We start from the raw sequence: 11294 nt of genomic DNA, 5'->3' as shown, positions 1-11294 counted from the left end.
TAGGGTGGACAAAGCCTGGGTACTTAGTTTCACGTGAACAACATGCGCCTGCATGTCCTTGACCAATCACCGCTTTTGCTTCAGTTTTAAACAAGCATGTCGTCAGCTTCTACAGCGCGCGCCATGACGTCACAATAGCTTCAGGTATATAAGTGATGCACGCTCGCAGAAATCGTCATTTTACCGTTAGCTCTCGTAGAGTGAAGTTGGTAAAGTTTGTATTGGAAAAAGTCGAGATTTACTTGAAGATGGGCTGCGTTTTTAGTAGAAAGCAAGCTCTGAGTTTCAGAAAGAAGAGAAAGGTGAGAAAAGTTCAAATGGCTATGAACTTTACTCAAAACTCGTGCGAAAGTCGTACATTTGCGCTACGACTTCTTCAAACGATTTTTTGTAACCGTTAGGCTTTGTGACGTCAATGCACGCGCCATCCAAATTTAAACTTTGCGCGAGATCTGGGACGGTAAACCTGGTAAGGCTGCATTCATTATGTATCCTACAGGGGGGGGCAGAGGATTTTAGGGGGGGTTCTCAAATTTTTAGAGCAAAAAAAGGGGGGATATGAAAATTGTTAAATATCTACTGGGGGGATGCCTATTTTTTGTAAGATTCTGTCTAGCTTTTGTAATAGTTTTAAAAAAGTGAAAAAAGAAATGATAAGTACAGCAGCTTCTTTCAAGGATTGTAAGCAACAAGGGTACCTCTATCATTCTGAGAGACTATAGGAGCTATTTGAAGTTTTCAAGTAGTGTGCCTGGCCTGTAGATGTAATGTTTCGATACAGCATAGAAAGTAAAACATCTAAAATGGAAACATTTAATGCAACCTCAGTCTAAGCAGTGCAACTTTATTGAATCAATGAATGCAAAAGAAAACAATGTAATTCAGTGCACAGATTATGAAATTGAACAACAAATGTGCACTTAAATGTTCAATGAAAGGATACGAACAATATGACTGGAAAACTATCGCGTCCACGTTTGAAAATATGAACAAGCTATACGTCAAAGAACTTAACAAATATTTAGACTGTCATAAACTTTCTCTCCTTGGGAAGAAAAATGATAAGATAATATAAGGAGAATAATGATGCTGAACAGCAGGAAAATTAGGATGAAGAGGATGGCAACAGCGGAGATGAATCTGTGGATGAGTGTGATAGTGAGAGTGATGATGATGATGATGAGGTTGTTGCTTTTGTTGACGAGAGTGACAGTGAAACGGAGGTTACTGTCAATACTCCTAGCCCTGGTAGTACTCGTACACGAGCTGGCAGGCTATCTATACCTAATTTGCGCTACTTAGACTGGCTGGCATAGGTATGACATAAACTGTCAAAACTCTCTCGATGTTGTTATTAAACATGTCTCTTGAAATCTCAAACATATATACCTTATTATAGGAAATTAACGATACATGTTATTAACACAAATTTCAAAAATTCACGTTAATTTTATTGATGTTAACTTTTTTACTATAAGGATTTAACCAGAACCTTTCTTGAATTCGCGTTAATTTTATTACGCGTAAATTTTGTTCGCGTTGTTAAAATGCTTCGTTATATTCCTATAATAAGGTAGTGTACTATTATACAGATATTTATTTTGATATTTCTTGTGAGGGAGGAGGGGGGTATTCATTTTTCGGCTGATTGCATGGGGGGATTATGAAAATTTGTATGGACCTTGGGGGGGATATAAAAAAACGAGTCGCTGAAAAAAAAAAATCCTCTGCCCCCCCCTGTAGCATACATAATGAATGCAGCCTAACTAATGACAAGCGCAATCATAACGGTGCGTCAGAAAATAAAAAGTGATTTACATAAAAACGAATGAAACAACCTGTATTTTTTCCTCAAGTGTATCACATTGCATGAAAGAACCATAAAATTTCAAGACGCCGTGGATGGTTTGCATCGCGCTAGTCGCCTCAAGTTTTTTTTTTTCACTACTTGTGAAACAAAATTCAAGCGCGGAAGTTGCCGATTCAAAATTTTTTTAAAAAAGCTAATCAGGTAGTAGTAAACTGCTACAGGGGGGAAGACCTAGGGCGCTTTCCAATCGACCAAAAATTCCGGAAATTTAGGAACAAGAGCGAATGGTACAGAAATTTCCTGGGAAAGGTTCCAGAAAATCCGGAAAGTGTTGACTTTCCGAAATGCGAACCATTTAACCGAAAACCCCGGAAATTCCAGGAGCCAGATCGAATGGAACTGAAATTTTCCGGAAATTGTTTTCGAAAATTTGGGTCTACCTTGCGAGGTTGTCCTCTTTTCCGGAAATTTTGGAAAAACTACCATTTTGCACTCAGCCAAGCTTCCTTTGGCAGAAAATTTGTCGATTTGGGAAGCTAAAAGCAGCTGCATGTGTCAAGAAAGCGTTCTTGAAACTCCGTGGTTAACTCGGTTGAATTTAGTTGTTGTTTTGCAGGCGGCAGCAAAGAAATGTACAAATATTTATAACGCGCGTGCAGGCTAGGCCATTGTATTGCTCGTTAAACTTTTTGTGTGGCGACGTTTTCGTTGCTTTAATAAGTGCCTTTTGAAAGGTTTCTGTTGTTGTGGCCACAATGTCATTCATCTCGGTTTATCAGTGAGCGTAATGCTTTTTTGCAAAAATATCGAGTTATATGTGCAGCAAACCTTGCAAACCTCCAACAGTGCATTATTTAAATGCACCGTAGAAATTTCCATATTAGACGCACTACCATATGCAAATTTTGTTTTGCATACCATGCAGTCAACCGTAAAAGTCGGAAAATGCTGTTCCATTCGCCACTGGAATTTCCCGGAAATTTGTATACGTAATTGGACTACATGCTGTCCAATTTGGAAATAATTTGATGAAAAAAATTCCGAGGGCAGCCAAAATTGGACGAGGCCGTAGGCCGAGTCCAATTTGGCTGTCAGAGGAACTTTTTGAATACATATTAATTATATAGCTTGTAGTCAGTGAATCCAGCATAAACAACAAAACTTATGTCCAGAACGGGAAAAGCATTCAACAATAGTAGGCATAACACAGCACATGCAACTCACTCAGAGCATTGTCTTCACAAATAAAACTTAAACAAAACAGTGCAATTTTGCGAAGCTTGCTACAAAGTGAGTGAAAACACTGCATCAATCAATGTCATGAAAGTCGTAAACAAAGTGTCCGAAGAGCTAAACAACTTCCTGAATGTGACATACTCCTTTCCACTATATCGTTCGTACTTCATCGCCGTCTTTTCTTTTCGAATTTCAGCAAAAAACGACAAAGAATTGCATCTAGCTCATGCCTCATGGCGATGAATATCTGACAGATTTCTTGCTTCGCTTCGCTGCACTTACGTTTACCCAAGTTTTGTACTATTGGAGGTGTTTTGCTCTTGGTTTTTGCTTCTTAGTGTAGCTAGCTCCTCTTCTGACAACGTAGAAAATTTCTCTTTGTTGTTTCTATTGCTGAAAAGCTCAAAAGGAATAGAAAAACGTAGCAAACTTGCTCCATAAAATTCCGCCATTGTCGACTCACAATGCGACCAGTTTACAGCGCTGACGCTATGCTTTGTGCTAATTGGCTAATATCCATCACATGTTGTGTTTTCTTCGATTTGATTGGCCGAGACGAAACTGTCCAATTTATTTTAAATTGGACAGATTGTGAATTTTACCAAAAATTTCTAATTGAAACTATCCAAATTTAATCCCAAATTGGACAGTTCCCAGAAATTAAGGAAAAATAGCTGTGCTGACAATATAGGATTTACTGACGGCTATATAATTAGTATACGTAATTGGACTACATGCTGTCCAATTTGGAAATAATTTGATGAAAAAAATTCCGAGGGCAGCCAAAATTGGACAAGGCCGTAGGCCGAGTCCAATTTCGCTGTCAGAGGAATTTTTTGAATCTAATTATTTCCAAAATTGGACAAGCATGTAGTCCGGTTACATATTAATTATATAGCTTATAGTCAGTCAATCCAGCATAAACAATAAACTTATGTCCAGAACGGGAAAAGCATTCAACAATAGTAGGCATAACACAGCACATGCAACTCACTCAGAGCATTGTCTTCACAAATAAAACTTAAACAAAACAGTGCAATTTTGCGAAGCTTGCTACAAAGTGAGTGAAAACACTGCATCAATCAATGTCATGAAAGTCGTAAACAAAGTGTCCGAAGAGCTAAACAACTTCCTGAATGTGACATACTCCTTTCCACTATATCGTTCGTACTTCATCGCCGTCTTTTCTTTTCGAATTTCAGCAAAAAACGACAAAGAATTGCATCTAGCTCATGCCTCATGGCGATGAATATCTGACAGATTTCTTGCTTCGCTTCGCTGCACTTACGTTCACCCAAGTTTTGTACTATTGGAGGCGTTTTGCTCTTGGTTTTTGCTTCTTAGTGTAGGTAGCTCCTCTTCTGACAACGTAGAAAATTTCTCTTTGTTGTTTCTATTGCTGAAAAGCTCAAAAGGAATAGAAAAACGTAGCAAACTTGCTCCATAAAATTCCGCCATTGTCAACTCACAATGCGACCAGTTTACAGCGCTGACGCTATGCTTTGTGCTAATTGGCTAATATCCATCACATGTTGTGTTTTCTTCGATTTGATTGGCCGAGACGAAACTGTCCAATTTATCTTAAATTGGACAGATTGTGAATTTTACCAAAAAATCCTAATTGAAACTATCCAAATTTAATCCCAAATTGGACAGTTCCCAGAAATTAAGGAAAAATAGCTGTGCTGACAATATAGGATTTACTGACGGCTATATAATTAAAACCAGAAATTTTGGTCGAATATGGAAAGCGCCCCTAATTGCCCGAAAAAAATACATGAGAGGCATTTACAATGGACAACGAAACACGCATTGAAATAGCCGCCTCGTAACCTATGAACTGCTTGTTCACGCCGCTTGTAAATCCGACCCGGAAGTCAGAGCATAATGAATTGTTTGACAGGACTATGCCAGCCTCTAGTAATAAAAAATCCGTTTTCCTGCTTGAAAGCTATTAACTTCTTTAATTAAAAAATAAAAAACTGATATAACAAGTGTCGTACATCGTTGCAAAGAGCTTTTTTCGGTTAACCGAAAAAAAATCGGCACTTTTGCACTGGCAGGCCTTGATCTGCAACTAGCATTCTCGTGTAAGAAATTAAATAACTTTTTATGACACAAGATCATAAAATGCCGGTAACAATCCCCTCACTCCCCCCCCCCACTCCCCACCCCTCTACCCTCGCAACCTCCCGCTGGTGGCGGGTATGAGTCTTCTAAGGCTACGTTTACACGGGACCGGTCCGGAACGGATCCGGTCCCGTGTAAACGTAGCCTAAAATCATTCGAATCGACAAATAGGCAATGAACGGGCTCCTAAGTGGAAAAAAAGGATAGGATACTAATTGAACGCAGGGTTACTGCTCCCCGCCCTCCCGTTTAACATAACGTAACGTAACATAACGTTAAACATAACAGCGCCCCACTCCAATATGGGCTTCCCAGCTAAAACGTCGCCCTACTCGTATAAAGTAGATATGAAATCAGGCAGGCACAAAAAACTATGTAACTACTTTCCTTAACTGAAGTATTAAACATTTTTTTCTTAGATACCAAAGACTCATGACACGAAGACTCGTGGCATTATTTTACCATCTGACGACGGGACCAAACCCGTTATAAATAAGCCAGTTGGTCGCCCCGTGATTAAATCTAAGGGCTCGAAATTAATATACGAGAATATTCGTCAAGAATATTCTACACTGGCATTCCTCATGGGTGGAAAAAACTTTTCCGATCCGGAATTGGTCTTTAAAGAGGAAAAACCAGCCACATTGAAAGGTATGCTTTGACTTTTTTTTCCTAAAAGCTAATATTAGGAACAAGGGCGCCATGGATTATCTCGCGTAATGAGCCGTGTTATCTTATCTAGGGACTAAGCACTATCCATAGGGCAAACCTCTGAGTTTTCGCAGCAGTAGTCTAATCCATGAGCTTCCACACACTAGACGTACACTGAACTTTCTTTCTTTCTCTCTTTCTTTTCACTGTATCTTTCCACACTGCTCTTTTAGTTTTTCCTGCATTTTTGTCGCAATAAAACTAACACTAATCGTGATTGTGTATATTTTTTGTACCCCAAATTAAGATCCAGAAGTCCTTCCCGTCCCGAGCATTGTTCCTGCCTGCCCTAGCCACGAAGGTAAATTTATCTCACATCAGTTAAAAACAGAATATATCTTTCCATAGATCAGATGTTCACGTTTGAGGTTTCACATGCGAGGTATCTTCTTGCTTGGCAAGCGATATCATATTAATCGCTTTTTTAATTTTTTTCATCTTTGCCTGATTTTCCAGATGAAGATCTCTCTAGCAGGCAGAAACTACCTGACAGTGTTACATATGAAGGTAATGAAATGAAAAATATAATATACATCTAGCTCTTTTCATAAGAAAAGATGTCGTTTAAAAAGAAAACTGGAGTGCTGAAGGACAAGAATAGAAATAGTAATGCATTTATTATAATTACTTTTGCTTTTTAAAATAGGATTTCATCAGTACGGCTTCCACCTTATGACTGTTGATGCTGAAAAATTCAGCAGCTCTGTGGAGAATTCTGCGTAAGTGATTTAATTTTTTATTTCTTTTTAGTACTGAGTTCTGGAACTGTAATAATTGCAAACTAGCTCTTTAGCTAAGCGGGCTGACCACGTCAATAAAGATTGATTGATTGACTGACTGACTGACTGACTGATTGATTGTTTGATTGATTGATTGTTTGATTGATTGATTGATTGATTGATTGTTTGATTGATTGATTGATTGTTTGTTTGATTGATTGATTGATTGATTGAAGAAAATAAAAAATATGTTTAATTTACCAAAGAGCCAGATCGGAGGGATAGATGGGTAGAAAGCCAGTGATGAATAATTATCTTGTATAAAGACTGAATGCCTTGTGAAGCGTTCAAATTGAACACGCGTCACTTAATTATGACCAACGTGATAAAAGTCAATTTAGTTTTCGTTTTCATTTCCGGCCATATACGTTAACCAAAATGCATTTTAGCTGGTTTTCAGTGTTTTAGACAATACCCTCCTGTATCTTCTTTCCTTTTTTCAATTGTTTACCGTGCCAACTTTACAGCTCATTTTTCAGGTCATTTTACACTGTAATTCAGTATTAATCTTTTCTCTCTGTGCCACAGGGCCATTGTGTGTGGCATAAGTTCCATCATTGGTAGAGAAAGATGCATCGTTGTTTTTAAACAAGATCAAGGCAAAACGGCATACCTGCCCGACATTGCCGCACAAGGGTGGGAATTATTTCACACTCTTTCCACAGAGTAAGTGTATGTTTTTTATTATAAGAAATTTTCTGTTAACATGAACAATTTAAAGCTGACTTTTGTACTCGACAAATAACAATCCAATAAAATCTTTCGTTTTTCATTCTGTCTCATTTGGATTCTTTTAAACTCTCCATCTGAGTAAACTTCTCCATTGGAGCAAACGCTCAGACCGGTACTTCGCCTTCTTTGATTTAATGGCGTTTCGACGTCTTTACTTTATTCAGGCTTGGAGAGCAACTTATCAGGATTGTGTTTCACAAACCATCTTGGTTTGTTCAAGCCAGCCTAGCGGACAGTCTTTTTAGGTGAGTACTCTCTGATAATCAGTTCACGGTACAATCGATTAATAGAGTAGTTTTCAATTGAGTGTCGTAAAACCAAAACCAAAGTTACCACTCTGGCCAATCACAAAGAACACAGACAATCCAGTAAACTAATCAAAACTCAAAGCTAATACATGTAGCTAGCACAAAGCGCGTGCGAGTTATGACTGGTTACTTTACTTCTGATTGGCTTTGAAAGTGGCGCGAGTGTTTTAAACCAATCATTAAACGTAGTAATGCAAATCCAATGCAAACGCGAATTACTTTCGAGGCTCAAGTGAAAACCGCTCTAGTACTCTGCTTACTTTAGTATAACCTTTAGCATCTTTGGGTGGGAGGCGCGGTGGCCTATATAGAGCTAATGGTTAGCCAGACTCCGTATCGAGCCCCGCGGGGGGGGTGGGGGGGAAAACAGGGGGCGGGGGGTTAGTGGTTTAGGGGGGGTTCCCTTCCCCCCACAAAAACAAAAAAACCAAGAAGCCGGGGACGAGGCAGGTATCGAGGGTTCGGGTTCGAAACCTGGCCGGGGTCATTGTGTTGTGTTCTTGGGCAAGGCGTTTTACTCTCATAGTGCCTCTCTCCACCCAGACCAGCATCCCATTCAGGGGGGTAGATAAATAAATAAATATTCCTAGCCGCTTATTGCTACCGAAACCGGGATAAGCTCCGCATGGCTTGAGGCTTCCCTTTTAAGAATCTTTAGACCCGATTTTTTAGAGGGCGCACCTGGTCAATCACTAGCCAGTGAATTATTATTGATCTGGTTGATAAACTTCGTCCCAGGGCCTTCTTCGCCACGATTTTCAAAACGGCGATTCCCCTGCCCGCCCTTTTGAGGGCGAAGAAGACTTTGGGACGAAGTTGTCCAGTGGATAGCGTTATCCATACTTTGAACACCTGGAACTCCTGTTTTTTTTCTTTATCTTTCAGTGAAGAAGCAATGAGAAAACTTGTATTTACCAAGACCATCATTGAGCTGGGGAAACTTACAGGTGACCAGAGTAGTTACTGGAACTATTTAACAATTATTCGCCGAAGTGGAGGTGAATAGTACTTTGCTAATCACCTCCGAGTAAACCAATCAGCGCGCGTGAAAAGCACTATTCACTTGTGTGGTATAGCCGATTACCTGTAACCTCCTGTCTGTAGCTACCAGCAATTCTGCTGAGATAATTATAAGTTTTGTACCAAAACAATCTCGTCATTTCAAGCACTTGCAGGAATAGCTGTAATTCGTCCGTCTTCTATGGTGGCTTGCTCCCGAGAGAGTTAGCGACCAGAGAAGACGGCTAAAGTTCAGCAGGCTGACTTGCTTACATGGTGACAGAGAAGTTGTACATGAAGTTTTAGGCTTTGAGTTTCTTTTGGATATGAGCGTTTGGATACATATTCATTTGCTTTTTCTATAAATTTTATATACTAATTTTGTTTGTCTTTTTCCTTTTCCTTTCAGGTTTCCCCGGCCAAATCCATTATGCAGATCTAATTAAATTGACCCTTATCTCAATAAATTTACAAAAACACTGTACTTTAAAATATGCAACAGCACTAGTCTTTCATTTACATGTATAAGGAAAATAGTGAACATCAGTACATTTATAAAAAAAAACAAGTGGAAAAGTTGTCTTTTTCTTAAAAAAAAGCTTTCTAGACAAAGCTTCGGCGAAATGTATTTCCTTACGGTATTAACCTAATTGTTTCATACACATCCGATGTTATTATTTATCTCTACATGCAGTTTCGTGTAATTCACTTGGTTCATAAACTGACCTCATGCTTGTAAATATACTTCAGTTACGAATGTAGTAAGAAATACTGTTAATATAGTATGAATGGATAGAAAGCATTTAAGTAAGTTTAGTATAAAAATATTAAAATGTTGACTGCTGATCTTTGAAGGTACACAATATTTTCATAAAATACACATTCAGCTGCACAAGTAATAAATGTATAGTTATTTCCACAATTCAAAATGTAAGAGCTGTGATAGAATGAGATTCATGTGATGTACTGTCAAGTGATTTTGTTATGTAATGTGATGAACGTATTGTAATATTGTAAATTTAATTTTATGAAGAAATCGATTATATGATTACAATTGAAAAACAAATTAACACTGAACTGACCAATCATATTTAATTCTCTGTTTTCATATTTTGTAACATTTTTTGTCTTAATTTTTAAAGCAATAAATAATTTTAAAAAAGGAAATTGCTTGTGTTGTCTTTGCTCTACATGTTCCTTTGTAAATGCGCGCCTCTGGTATGTTATAACTGACGAGACGCTGCATTTGGAGAGTATTCCTGTTAACCCTGAAAGGGATGTTAGTTCATAACAAATTACTCTCGACAAGCATTCATGCCAGGTTTTCCTAAGTACTCATTTATACTCCTAGGTGTAGAGAGACATTGTGAGTGTGAAGTACACACATGCGATCCTTAGTCCAGTCAATATAAGCCATTTCGTTGTCTAACCAAAAACAAATTGCAACAAAAATAAAACATGCCTTATTCGACTTTGCATATATTGAGGAATAACATACTAAAAGTCACCGTGAATCGGAGTATTGGAACCTCGTCTTTTTTTGCGATATTTGAACTACAATGAAAGATGAGAAATTTAATTTATGATAACTAATGTGATTTTTACAAGTAACATTGAAGGGTCCTTATCAAAAAATAATCAACTAACAAAACCAAACAACACAAGCCAAAAATCATTAAAAAATGTAGCAGTATATTTCCTATTTATCGTGAATAATACTATTCTCCCTTTTTGTACCTTAGGAACGTATACAGCGGCCGGTCTCTAGATGCAAGTATAAAACAACGTTCGTATCGGATATTTCTTTAAAAAGCTTTTTCAAAAAATAAAATGATAAATATATATACCTTTTTGATGAAAGAAAAACGCTGGTCAAAAAAGTCTGTAAAGCGGCAAAAAAATGGCGGGAGTCTTGGATGAAACCCTTAAATATTTAGAAAATAATCGTGATTTGCTCCCCAAAACCTCTATTGGAAGGTGCCTATAATTCCAGAATCAACACTGATTGATCTTTGCAAAAGTCCCCGAGTGACTGAGCCGTCACAACGCCGGGACACACCCCGGCGTAACTATGGGCACGCCTCCATCTCTGCATTCTTTTACAAAAGATGAAAAATTATTTCAGGAGTAGCATTAACTCATCAGGTTGTGCTACGAATAGGCATTATATCCCGACGTGTGGGTAGCATGCTGGGTAAAATTATGCTGCGAAAGTGCCTCACTTGAAGGACATCCAGCTTTTCTCAGGTTTATCATTTTAGAGAAGAAAGATCAATCTCCTGCTGTAATAACGGCAACCCTAGTGGCCTGTTGGTAGTTAAATACTTAGAATATTTCCTGAAATGCCCCAGGTCGAGTTTCTTCAAGGAAAAGATTTTTAATCAATTTTATTTGTGAGTTATTTTTGGTTCATCTTTTCATTTGTGAAGAGGAGTAATAATTTATCTATATCCTTACCTTACTTACCTATTTTGTATAAAATTCGGCTTACTGTATCCTTTAAAATCAGAGGTAGTAGCGCACGAACTTATCTTTTTCACTTTTGAAAAAATCTTTCTTTATACTACCTCTTTCCCGAGTGAATCTACA

General features: G+C 38.1%; 1 protein-coding gene across 2 annotated transcripts; it reads left to right on the top strand.

The window, feature by feature from the left end:
* Nucleotides 1–70: 70 nt before the first annotated feature.
* LOC144632708 (uncharacterized) lies at nt 71–9913 on the top strand. Of its 2 annotated transcripts, none has more exons than XM_078491416.1 (9): nt 71–302; nt 5596–5827; nt 6135–6188; nt 6344–6394; nt 6534–6606; nt 7195–7332; nt 7563–7643; nt 8592–8653; nt 9115–9913. In XM_078491416.1, the coding sequence occupies exons 1-9, from the start codon at nt 156–158 to the stop codon at nt 9231–9233; spliced, it is 957 nt and encodes a 318-aa protein (XP_078347542.1). In that variant the 5' UTR covers nt 71–155; the 3' UTR covers nt 9234–9913. The 2 variants fall into 2 exon arrangements, with proteins under 2 accessions (XP_078347542.1, XP_078347543.1); XM_078491417.1 differs by having other exon boundaries at nt 71–311; nt 5620–5827; nt 9115–9912.
* Nucleotides 9914–11294: the final 1381 nt, after the last annotated feature.

This window comes from Oculina patagonica, chromosome 12 (assembly GCF_052425735.1).
Source record: "Oculina patagonica isolate OP01 chromosome 12, crgOcupat, whole genome shotgun sequence".
Taxonomy (NCBI): Eukaryota; Metazoa; Cnidaria; class Anthozoa; order Scleractinia; family Oculinidae; genus Oculina; species Oculina patagonica.
The sequence above is the reverse complement of the archived record's forward strand: the minus strand, read 5'-3'. Positions and strand labels throughout refer to the sequence as shown.

What these genes read in the sequence shown, in the direction of transcription:
- LOC144632708 (XM_078491416.1), top strand. Translation starts at nt 156, where the DNA reads ATGCACGCTCGCAGAAATCGTCATTTTACCGTTAGCTCTCGTAGAGTG. An exon ending in TGACAGTGTTACATATGAAG is followed by an intron (nt 6,395 to 6,533) that starts GTAATGAAATGA and finishes TTTTTAAAATAG; the next exon opens with GATTTCATCAGTACGGCTTC. An exon ending in TTTCACACTCTTTCCACAGA is followed by an intron (nt 7,333 to 7,562) that starts GTAAGTGTATGT and finishes TACTTTATTCAG; the next exon opens with GCTTGGAGAGCAACTTATCA.